We start from the raw sequence: 12,417 nt of genomic DNA on the forward strand, positions 1-12,417 counted from the left end.
AAACCGCCCCGCGCCGCCCTTTCCGCACAGACCTCCCCTTCCCGAGCTCCAAACCCTCTTTCCCGTTCCCTCCCATCACACGCAGAGACAGAAAATTGGATTACTGAGGGGAAAAAAAGGTTTTTATTTAGGACAGAAACGCAGTGTAATAAAACATTGCGGTATAGAAGAGGTTTATATAATACGCAGTCCTTAAGTGCCAAACTGTTTGTGTTAACATTCTGGAAACAATAGCGACCTAAAGAAGAGTGGGGTAAAAAGAACAAGACAATTGCAATCAGTCTCTGTACCATCAGTGAGAACTCTCCCTGTACCAGTTCAGACTAGGACATCTGGGGGCAAATCCTTGCTTTCTAGGTTAAATAATAAGGCCACATTTTTGTCTATGTTTTGTTGATGTCCCAAGTAGGAAGGAGTTTCAAATCAGCAACAACAGATCTGGGAGAACCTACAGACTGCCTTTCAACTGGAAGTGCTTCTGCATCCAGGTTTTCTGGGAACAGCCATTAGTTTTGTGTTACCTAGCTATCATGAGATAGGAATTCTTTGTCCCATGTAAGATTTGGGAAATAGAAAGAAAACAGAATGAAGTTCCGCTCCAAAGTCTCTCTCTGAAAAGATCTGGAAATGCCTTGTCAAACACTATGTAAACTTATTACATTCATGAAAAGTAAGAGAAAGTAATAGAAAGAAGAGTTCCTAAGTCTACTACAGCGTCTAACAAGCCAAGTTTTGAGTCAGAACCAACCTGAAACACTTTATTTTGATCTTCACCTTAGCTGTATTTTACAAGCCCAATTCTCCCAGTTATTATTTTAGCATATATTCCAGTATCCACTTACCCTGAAGCTGGTGCTCATTCCTCAGGCTCTTGGCACTCTTCCTAAACTCCCAGCACTCAACTCTTGGGACTAGCTCCCTGTTTCCAAATCTCCTGAAGTTTTTTGTGCTTCTGGGGTTAAGTACCCAGCCCTAACACCAGATACACCATGTCTCCAGTCAGTCTCTCCCCACTGTGGTTCTCACCATGCATTCAGGTACCCCCAAAAACTACTTTAATTCCTGCTCTGAACATGCACACCAGGCTTATGGCAGAAGTGAGTGGGAGGTGAGGATTCTTCTACCCACCAGACATTTATGTGGTTTCTTGGCCGCGTGGATTTTCAAATGCACTTTAAGTGTTGAACTTTTCCGGAAGGTTTTCCCACACTCGACACACCTGTAGGGCTTGGTTCCCGTGTGGATCCTCAGGTGGGCACCGAGGGCCGAGCTGTGCCGGAAGGTTTTCCCACACTCCTCACACTTGTAGGGTCTCTCACCACGGTGGATCCTCAGGTGCACGTTGAGAGCTGAGCTCCGGCGGAAGCTGTCCCCGCACTCCACGCAGATGTGGGGCCGCTCCTCGCCGTGCAGGCTCTGGTGCTTGGACAGAGCCGAGCGGTCGCTGCACCTCCGGCCGCACTCGGTGCACTGGAAGGGGCTGGGCAGGAGGCTGCCCTGGCACACGGGCAAGGCCTTTCCCCCGTGGATCCGGCGGTGAGTGCCAAGTGCCGAGCTCTGGCTGAAGCCCTTCCCGCAAACAGGGCACTTGTAGGGCCTCTCACCCGTGTGCGTTCGCACGTGGGTCACCAGCGAGGAGCTCTGCCGGAAGGTCTTCCCACACTCCGGGCACTCGTAGGGTTTCTCTCCCGTGTGAATCCTCTGGTGCCGAATGATGGCTGAGCTGTCCCGGAAATGCTTCCCACACTCCTGGCACTTGTGGGGCTTCTCTCCGGTGTGCACCCTCCGATGGATGATCAGGGAGGAGCGGTCGCTGAAGCTTTTCTCACACCGCGGGCAATTGAAGGGTTTCTCACCCTTGTGGCTTCGCTGGTGGACAATGAGATGCGAGTTCTGGCTGAAGCTCTTGCCACATTCGTTGCACAGGTAGTGTCTCTCTCCCGTGTGGGTGCGCTGGTGCCTGATCACGTTTGACCTCTGGCTGAAGGTCTTGTGGCACTGGCTGCACTGGTAGGGCTTCTCCCCCGTGTGGATCCGCCGGTGTTTGATCAGGTCCGAATTGCGCGCAAAACTCTTTCCGCACTCGGAGCAGCCAAAGGGCTTCTCTGCCAGGTGGATCCTCTGGTGCTGGCTCAGGTATGAACTCCGGCTGAAGCTCTTCCCACACTCGGGACACTTGTAGGTTTTCTCCCCCACCTGCTGAATCCAAACAGCACTGTTCCCACACATGGGCAGGTCTGGCTCTTCGCCAGCAAGGACAGCCTTGCTGATGTGGGCTTTACCACTCTCCCTGCACTCCCAGACTTCCATCCCATAAGGAGGTGCCATTCCCTGCCTCTTTGGAAAACACATCTCCATCTCACTTTCTGTTTTCAGCTCCTGCTTGTAGTCATGTCTTTGATCAGCCTCCTGGAGGGAATCTCCCGTGAGCTTCCTGGAGGGGAACAGATGGAGTTCAGCTCTCATTGAACTTTCCCGATGAAGTTCCTGATGAAGGCTGCCCTTCTGAGTGTCACCCATGGTCCTGTCACCTGCTGGAGTGAACAGAGGAACTGGCAATGAGTAAGTCCTTGCTTTCTCTGGGGGGAAAGTCCAGACAGGGAGACCACCAAGACCTGCTGCACGTCAGGCACCAGGAGCTGACAGCACAGGATACAGCCCCTTGGTATCTTCTCAGGGCACATGGAGACTGAGGTGAGTGAGAAGGGAATGTGACTCAAGGATGGGAGGTCACTGTGGCCCAGTCTGCAAAGGGGATCCTCTGTCAAAGTTGCAGCCCTATAGGGCAAGACCTGTCACTTGCCTGCCTTCAAAGTTCCCATGTCTAGCAAGGTTAGAGGAACATCATGACTGCTTCCCCTAATAAGTCCCACTGCAGCTGCTTCTCCTGCTGCCTGTGAATCACTGCTCTTCAGCCAGTATTCCCATACTTGATCGGGGAAGAAATCAGCCAACACCACAGAAACATTCAACCCTACCCAAAAGATTATTTCCTTTCTTCCTTCCAGTCATAGCCCTTTTCCTTAAAGAGAAAGCTCTGCAGCAAATCGTATCTAAATTTTGTCTAGAGAACAGATAAACAACTGAGTGGAATGATAAACTGTTTCATTAACCTTTAGACTGAAACATTTGGAGGCTCCTTGTTTTTCCATGGGTTATACTCATTTGGAGACACACCTTGGAAATTCATGCTGGAGTGTGAGGTAGGATGAAGTGGACAGCACTGCTTACAGACTAAGCATCATTCTGTCACATAGAATAGGAGGTGATGCAGCAGATTAAACACCTCAGGTTTTGTTTCAGCTGATCTGCAGATTTTGGAAGACACTACTACACTGGTTATACCAATCCCCAAAGTTTTGTCTACAACACTCAGGGCTGAAAAACATTTGTGATACAAACAAAGGTACTCAAAAGCACCTCAAAGCAGCAAACTGACCCAAATATTATCAAATACTATCAGCACAAAAATAAGAAAAAGCCACACTTTGGTTTATGTCTTTTAACATTATGAGTATATTCTTTGCTGAAAAATACACAAGATTGATTTAATTTTGGACAGAGTCTTTTTGAAAGGGTATTAAATACCCTAGGACTGTGTTTCATCTTTGCTATACTCTACCTACACATCTTTGTGGATGCAGAATCTATTTACTGAGAGAGCAGAAGAGGCAGGGTGAGTGTGCAGTGTGCAGCATGGTACACCCCAATTTTCAGCATTCAGCTCTTCCCTTCCCAGACATGCTCCATGCAATTTCTCACCTTGTGAGCAGTCTCTCTACTGGCTCAGTGTTAGGCTGCTTCTGGTCAAAAACCTGCTTCTCTTCATTTAAAGCCAAGCTGGGGACTGCAGGTCCTGATCAGAGGAAGGAAAACAGACATAATAAATACCTGTCATAGAAAGATTACAGGAGGATAAGTATTTAGGAGCTGCAAGTAACCTAGACCATAGGAAAATGATGCCCAGAAACATGAGTCAGGGTCACTGTCACATGCCATGCACAGTGTGACACCACTGTTCAGGTCCAATAACCAGGTAGCACACACAGGTCAACCACAAGTCCAGAGAGCTGCCTGACAGCTCACTGCCTTCCCACAGGTGTCTGTCTGGATGCTCTTCCTGCTGCACTTCCAGACCAAAAATGCCTCCTGACAGAGTTTTGTGTAAGAAAAGTATCGATTCCTCAAACCATTTTCTCTCCATCACCTTTTTTCCTAGTGTTTTCTGCCATGGTCTAGAGCTTTGTGGATCCAGTTTTAATGGATCAGCCATGTACACACAGATCTGGGCAACAGACAAGATTTTGATCTGCTCACACACTATCAACAGCTGCAGCCCAAAGGCAGAATTTCCTGTCTGGTGCTCCAGAAAAATGGCTGTTTGACTGCCTCCTTCCAGAGGGAGTTTACAGGGCTGGCAATGAGCAGGAAGAAAGAGTCACACACACCTGCTCATGCACAAACACTGCCTGGGGGAGGGGGCAGCAGGGAGGAAGCAGGAGCAGCAGAGGATGGAGTGTTTGGAACGCAGGTGTCTGTGACATCAGTGGCAAAGCAGCAGAGGTGACACCTCCAGCAGTGCAAGTAGGCCCCACTGTCACAGGCACTGCTCCCAGTGCCATGATGGCCTTGTGGGCTCATCTGGCTTTGTCTGGTGAGTAGGAAATGTCTCTCCTCCAAACCCAGTTGTGAGGAAGGGCAGCTGACCCAGGTGCTCTACACCCTCCCCATAGCTCCTCAGCTTGGGCAGTTTGGAGGCAAAAGGAAGGGATGAAGCACCCTCCAATGCCTCAGGTGCAAAGATTCCAGGGCTTATAATTTTGGCAATTTTCACCACTGGAGTTGGTATTTTATTCATCAAGGAAGGCCACAAAGCAACCTAAGAGTCAGGCACAAGTCAGATGCAGTGGGCACAGGCTGGAGCAGAGGTGGAGACTGTAGATGCCATGACAGGGACAGCTGGGTGCATTAAACCAGACACGAGCACTAAGGCACAGGTCTGGAGTTAACCCAGAAAGCTAAGAGGGAAGAGCTGGCCCAGTATAGCAACAGGGGAAGCAGGAAAAAGAGGTCTGAGAGAAGACCTTGGTTAAAGACCTATTTAGCCAGAGGAAGAGAATTTTCAGAGGCTAAAAATCTTGGAAGGAAACAGTCTACTTGCTCCAGCCCTGACAACAGAGCAATATTCTCAGTTTCAGCCATGATTTCCAAGACATTTCTCCCAGTTCAAGATTTGAATCACCAGAGCTTTGGTGAAGGTCCCTCAGCCACGTACTGTCACTCCTTTTATTATGGGCAAAGCAAGTATTCCACAGGTCTGGACCTTCCATCTCTAGGTTGCTAATGCATTCTCCATGTGCTGGGTTCTGCACCCAGAAAAGGCAACAGAGATGTGGATTCAGCCCTCTAGCTCTTCTGAACATGCCGTGGTCAGCATTTCCTTCTCCTCTGACTCCCTGCACTCTATTTTCCACCAGTGCTCTTGGGCTGGGGCTGCATGGCCGGCCCTTGGGGCACGAAGGCACAGCAGCCAGGAACACCACTCTCTGACCAGGAATACCATCACTTCTTCAAGTTCCTGCAGATCACCATCCAAGCCAGAACTGCCTGCCAACTTCGTGAGCTGTATGGCTGCATGAACTCACTGGTCCAGAAACTGGATCAGTATGAAAACCACGGAGTCATCCCTCCAGGTAAAGCCAACCATGATTCCCAAGGGCAGGCAGTTGGACAGGAGTCCTGCATGGCCCTGATCACTGGCAGAAGAAACACTCAGGATCTGGGGAGGAGAAGGGGTGGGTAGCAATCCTGCAGTGAGGAGAAGGCATGTGCTCATGGGCATCCTCTGTCACATTTGACTGGAGCCTGCAGCCCTAGGACCAGCCTCCTCTCACCCACTGGGTCATGAAGATGACCAAGAAGCAGTGGAGTTTCTCAAAAGGGGTTTTCATGAAGGTCTGTGACTCCACAGGGAGATCATTGCTAAGGGGGATGCCAACACTGGAGTCCATCACTGGATCTGTGTCTTTATTTGCCTCTTTGTAGGGCCCATATGCTCCGAACTGCCAGAAAATTCTTCCTTCCACAACTTCTGCACCTTTTCTCTTTATCGCTGTATTATGAAAAAGTATTTCCTTAAGGTGAGTTATTTAGCTATTTCCTGAAGATTATGGTATGCTCTGGGCAAAAAGAGAGAGTCCTGAATATGAGTAAATACAAAAACGGAAAGCTAAAAGACAGGGAAGACAGAAGAGAGTCATGAGCAGCCCACCTTCCAGGGGCACTCACACCAAGTTGATAAGCTAACACAGATGGCACCTGCAGCCACTTGCCAAAAAGGAAACTTTGCAAAAGGCATTATTCAAGAAAATGACCCTTTGAGGACCTCAGCCCTCATTTCCAACCAAGTTGAGACAATCTAGGTTTCTCCAGAAGACAGGGGGATACATGTAGGCTAGAAGAGAGTAAAGTGAACTGTGAGTCCCAAGAAAGATTTATGGGGACACTTGACAAGGAAAGGATATGAAGGTTTATTTTGCTTTCCTGGGCTCATCTTAGTAGGAAATGGAAAAGATGAGATTGTGCAGTGAGAGCTAAACCCACAGAACAGGGCTGTGCATAGGTGCTTGCTCCTAAGGCTCTCCAGAGGAACGTTTTCTCCTCCACAGAGGATTGCATGCCCAGGACACAACAGAACCAAGCAGCATAGCCAAGCAGGCATCACCATCATCACAAGCAGTGATGCCATGTCATCCAGCAGCTCTGGTCCCCAGCCAGTCCTCACATCCCCCACTGCTGGCTCTGGACCTGGCACAGAAGCAGCTGTGATCCCCACCTCCTTACCCGTGAGCACGCAACCAAACCCTTCCGGCCCACAAGCCACAGAGGTGACAGCCAGCGACCAGCAGCAAGGCCACCTGCTCAACAGTGACATTGAGGATCTCCTCCTGAGGATACTGGACAAACAGGTGCTGACTTCACTGCAGACCATGAAGTTATTGACGTCCCTTGGGAAGACAGTGCGGGAGGAAGACTTGCGGAGGGCTGCCACGAGCCTGCTAGTGGCCCTGAACAATGCAAATGTGTCTTGGTCACAAACCAACTGATACAGCTCAACAGTGTGGTAAACACAGGGGAAAAGCCATCTCTTCCAAGTGCATGGGGAAACAGAGCCATGGGAAATGCTATTGTCAGGATTCAAAGAAAAAGATGGTATCCTCTTGGAAGTAAATGTATTGAAAAGATACCATTCTCTCCTGTAAAAACTGTTTGCTCACCATTATTGGTGTTCGTTGTGTCATTCAAGGGATGTCATAGGAGAATGTTGGCTTTTCTTCATTTAAGGGAGATGCTCATGCTTAAAAGCATCAAGAGAAGAACTTTTGGAAACATGAGTGTGAATATACATACACAGATACACAAGGGGTGTTCTGCAAGTGCAGAAAGGCCTTACCCTGCAAGGGAACTGCTGGTCCAGTGCTCTCCTTGTACTGGGGTTTGCACATAGTTGATATCTACTTCTGAAACGTTGTTATGAAACTCACAGGATAAATATTCATATTGAGAGCCTCCTCTTGTCTCTCACAAAAAATCAGTCTGATTTATAGGAACTTTGGCTGAAGTGCTGTTTCTTTTCTAAACACTGAACATGCCTGTAAATAAAACTGTGTGAAGCCATCTGGAGTCTGCACTTGCTGCTAAAAGAACCAGCTCTGATTCTCTGAATCTCCACTCAGAAAAAGATAGTGTTATCTCAAACTCAATCTAAGGTCTAAGTAGTTTTGGCTTTCAGGAGACCACTACTGAAGTGAGAATCCCCTATTCACCCTTCCTTCTGCAGGCTTTCTTGTTATCTATTCCACCAAGGGCTGTGAGGAGAAAGGGGTCAGAGGCAGCTCTCTCAATGATGCACCACACCAAGCAACATCCCTGTGGAGATGGTCTGGGATGCTGGTTCCCTTTACACTGCTAAGTGACACAAACACAGCTGAGGGAAATACAGGCTCTGTGTCTATCCACTGAAGAAAGTCCTTAGAAAGAAGATATCAAAATCACAGTCCTCCATTGTTCTAGGAACTGTAATCTTTCCCAAAGCCTTAGGCAGGTCACACATGGGAAATGTGCAGGCCCTGGAACAGTCCCTAGCGGGCAGGATCGCTAACACAATGCACACTCACTCCTGCACACCAGCTCGTTCTCTTCTCCCTGGAAGGTGCCCAAAGCTGCCAGATCCCTGCCTGAGGCTTGTGCTCTCCTTTCCCATTGCCTGGGCACTGACAGCTTTCCCAGCTCCAGCAGCAGGGGCACTTCTGGCAGCAGCCTTTGCTTGCCACCCCCACCCTCGGGGCTTGGCTGGCAGCCCACGCCTTTGGGTACCAGATCTGGCAGCCACGAGCAGATGCTGGACATTTCCCACTCGGCTGGCTCCGGCCAGGCCCTGCCGCATCCCTGGGCCATCCTCCCGCACCTACCGAGGCCGGCCCCGCTCTCCCGGCACTGCAGCGGCGCTCCCAGCCCGTCAGCTCGTCCGGCGCCGCCCTGCTTTTGTTACGGAGAAGCCGCGTCCCCCGGGATGGGATGGGATGCGATGGGGATGGCAGTGCTGCTGCTGCCCCGTGCTCTGCGGAGCCGCCCCCGGAGGGAGGGACCAGCTCGGCCCAGGGGCAGCGCGGATCCGCCCCCGGCTCGCTGCCGCTGGCCCCGCTGGGCCTGAACGGCGGTTCGGGTCCTGTTTGGTACCGGGAGCACCGTCAGCTCGCGGGCCGTAGCTCACACCTGCACACAGCACCCAGCGATCCTGGCTTTCAGTCATCAGTTATAAAACTCTTGTTCTTCTCTCCCTAAACCCCAAAACTGCAAAGCCCAAACCTTCAGAAAGTAAAAAGCAAAATGTTTTCCTTTGGAGATGTATGGGAGGCAGGAAGGGTGATGGGACTGGGACACGCCTGTAGGCTCCCTCCACACCCTGCACAGTTTGGTGTCACCAGAACCCAGTGCTGACTTGTTTCCTTCTGTATGTGAGTGCTTCTGCCTCCATTCGTGTCCATGTGCAGGGAAGCTGAAAAAAAAAAAAACAACCAACATTTTATTCAAAAGCAGTGTAAATACTGACCTATCAAGTGAGAGCATGAGCCCCAAAACCACTGTTAAGGGAACAGAAATGGCAGCCAGTGGAAAAAGAAGGGCAGGGATGGGGTAAAAGATTAGATGGAGGGAGAATGTGGTCCAGGGTAGACACTAGAGAAGAAGATGCAGCTCTCCTAGGAAACGATAAGCAGATGAAAAAAGGGGCCAGGAACATTGGTCTTCCTGCCTGATGTACTTTATTAAAACCAGGACCACATCTCATGTTTGCAAAGATGAGCCCAGACCCTCCTGTTCCCACAGCATCCCTGGTCACTGCTTTAACACATTCAGCTTGTCCAGATATCTAATTTCTGAGTACTTTGTGTTGAACAGTGGTGAGCTGAGCAGCTTTAAGGACTAAACAGTTTTATATGACTCGCATTACTATTCCAGTATGAATAATCACATTTTACAACTCAAACCCATCCCATTTAGGCACAAAAATCCCCACTAATGTGATTGAATGTGTTCCAAGAAAGGGCAGGAAAGGATACCACCTCAATCAAATCATTTTACTGTTCAGAAAATGACTGTTCAATTATGTTCCAGTCTTAAGATTTTTCTTCATAATATCCAGGGTAGCTGCACTTCGCCTGGCCTGAATACCTGCTGTTATTAGATTCTCTAATACAGACATGTTGGTGACTATCTACATCTCTGATCTAATAAAATTTTAGACATTAACTTGCACTTTTCAGTTTCTAGCCTCTTATCTGAGCAGAAAAACTCCATTAGGGCTAGTATTGTCCTGAAGAAAGGATATTTTAAGAATTTAAAAAATCTAAATCAATAGAGGGAATCAAATTCACAAACTGCAGCTTTAATGTGGAAGAGAGAGAATATGGTGACATGTTTCTCAGGCAACATTCCACATTGCTGGAGTTTTAAGAGTTATTATCAGATAGGATGGATAACCTGTCTAAATAAATGCTTACATTGTTATGCACACATGCATGTCTTATGTGTTAAAACATCAATGTCTTGCTGACAGAGTCGGTGTCACCGTTCCTAGTCCATCCTTGGCTTTTAGTCCTCACTACCCCGGAGACAACACAAGCCTCACAGACATTTAGTCTCTCCTACAAAAGAAAGCTGCCCACCAAGGAAGTGGTAATCAGGACAGTCTCCTAACCATGTAATTCTATGCTCATTCCTGTGAATATGCCCTTGGCCAAAGGCAAAATTTCTAGTGCAGTGACCAATGACCTCTCCATGTTTTTGATCCTGTGGATTGCTTGAAGCTTGCAGTTATGCTGAAGGCTCTTGCATGTGGTTATTCCTTTTTGATATAACAAGACCTCCTTCTGTGGAAGACATTTGTTTTGGTAAATGAACACAAATTCTATTACCTCCTCTGGGGTGTTCTACATGACTGTGCTGGATTTGGCTAGGGAAGGATTCATTTTCTTCACAGTGGCTGGTATGGGGTTGTTTTTTGGATTTGTGCTGAACACAGGGTTGATAATATAGAGATGTTTTTGTTGTTACTGAGCAGGGCTTACACAGAACCCAAGGCATTTTTTGCTTTTTGTGATGCTGGTGAGGAAGCTGAGGGTGAATGGGAGGTTGGGAAGAGATACAGCCCAGGAGAGGTGACCCCAACTGAACAAAGATGTTCCAGACCATATGACCATCTTGCTCAGTATATAAAGGCAGGAGAAAGAAGGAGGAGGGAGGAAAGAGGAAGGAAAAGGGACCAGATTTGAAGTGATGGCATTTCTTTTCCCAAGTCACTGTTACACGTGATGGTTCCCTGCTTTCCTGGAGATGGCTGAACTCCTGTCTGCCCATGGGAATGAGTGAATTAATTCCTTTTTTTTTCTTGTGGGTGCAGCGTTTTGTTTTCTCTATTAATCTGTCTTTATCCCAACATACGAGTTCCCCACCTTTTATCCTTCCAGTTCTCGCCCAGATCCCTCTAGTGGAGGCGTCAGTGAGTTGCTGTGTGGGGCTCGGCTGCCACCTAGGGTGAAACCACGACAATGACACCAGCTTAGATCGTCATTTCATCTGTTTTTTTAGTGGTTTGCATACCTAGTCAATACCTTACTATCTGTCCTCAGAGGGCAATGATATTTATTGATTCACTTGGAGATGCTATCAAACAACTGGAGTTTGAAAATACAGAGATCACACTGCTGGCTTTTTTGGTGTCAGGCAACAGAGCAGTGTTTTGGCAAAGGCTGCAGCATATAAGCAGACCTAAGTGCAAGAACTTAGGGCAGTACTATGAAGAAAATGAGGCTACAGGGTTATTTCTAGTTGCCAGGAACAACTCTGACATTCTGTAGCCCAATTTGCACTTTTCAGTTTACACTGTTGACTCAGAAATCTTTTGTGATGTTTAGAGCTCATAAACACTTACCTTCACATAATTAAAAAAAAATTACAGTGAACTTCCCTGTTAACCAGCCAGTTCAACTCTGAATGCAATACCCTCAATGTTCCTCCAGAAATACTCTGAGCAGCAGCTCGATGCTGCCTGTTGCACACAGGCTCCTTTGCGTGCAAGTATAGAAATTGGAAATGTCTCACCTTGTCCATAGTGGTTGCTGGTTGTAAATAAGTCCCCATCACCCAGGTGCCAGCACAGTCTCTCACGATAAACCTCTCTCAGAGCCATTGAAGCTTTCTTCTCTGCAGAAACCAATGCAAGGCACCAGAGAGCCTTACATTAATTACTCTGATCAACACTGAATCACAATATGCTGAGCTGGAAAGAACCCACAAGGATCATTGAGTCCAGCTGGGAACATCACTGGGGAAGTGCCTTTGGCATGCACAGACATGACAGAGTCTGGAGAGATGAGGTTTCATAAGCACTGTCTTGAAGAGAGCACCATCAGCCAAAGGCTGGCTATTGCATTTACCTGTTACACAGATAAATCCCAGTGATACCAGTTGGAGATAGAGGATTTACACAGCTTCTAAACTGAGGTCACTTCTGGAGATGTTTTAACCTAGAAACACATTTTAGAGATCTGCTTTTGACAGGTGGGAATCAAGTGACCCCACTCACTTCTATCCAGTCAAGACTGTAGTAGAAACAGAGGAATGTGATGCATTCACAATTACATATTTGCAGCAACACACCCCTGTGTGTGGCAGTAAGATGGCTTTTAGAATTTCTGGACCTCAGGTGCTTTTCCTCTTAACACCATTAAAAGCCAATTTACTGAAGCAGCTCATGAGGCAAACATCAGATACACATAAACAACAACTGAAGTGAGAGAGACCCTCTGCATTCTATGAAATATTTACAAACAGCTTTAGAAGCCCTGGGATGAAGTG

General features: G+C 47.9%; 2 protein-coding genes across 3 annotated transcripts; one reads left to right on the forward strand and one right to left on the reverse strand.

Moving 5' to 3' along the window:
• Positions 1-102: 102 nt before the first annotated feature.
• LOC130262867 (zinc finger protein 501-like) lies at positions 103-8,526 on the reverse strand. 2 transcript variants are annotated; one of them, XM_056510373.1, is made up of 4 exons: positions 4,208-4,496; positions 3,763-3,856; positions 1,129-2,434; positions 103-238 (listed from the first exon to the last, which is right to left on the reverse strand). In XM_056510373.1, the coding sequence occupies exons 1-4, from the start codon at positions 4,230-4,232 to the stop codon at positions 128-130; spliced, it is 1,536 nt and encodes a 511-aa protein (XP_056366348.1). In that variant the 5' UTR covers positions 4,233-4,496; the 3' UTR covers positions 103-127. The 2 variants fall into 2 exon arrangements, with proteins under 2 accessions (XP_056366348.1, XP_056366356.1); XM_056510381.1 differs by lacking the exon at positions 4,208-4,496 and adding an exon at positions 8,472-8,526 and having other exon boundaries at positions 106-238.
• LOC130262882 (acrosin-binding protein-like) lies at positions 4,531-7,676 on the forward strand. Its single transcript, XM_056510388.1, has 4 exons — positions 4,531-4,654; positions 5,478-5,693; positions 6,046-6,140; positions 6,669-7,676. Exons 1-4 carry the CDS (start codon positions 4,621-4,623, stop codon positions 7,104-7,106), a joined length of 783 nt encoding a protein of 260 aa, XP_056366363.1. The 5' UTR covers positions 4,531-4,620; the 3' UTR covers positions 7,107-7,676.
• Positions 8,527-12,417: the final 3,891 nt, after the last annotated feature.

This window comes from Oenanthe melanoleuca, chromosome 1A, assembly GCF_029582105.1.
Source record: "Oenanthe melanoleuca isolate GR-GAL-2019-014 chromosome 1A, OMel1.0, whole genome shotgun sequence".
Lineage (NCBI taxonomy): Eukaryota > Metazoa > Chordata > Aves > Passeriformes > Muscicapidae > Oenanthe > Oenanthe melanoleuca.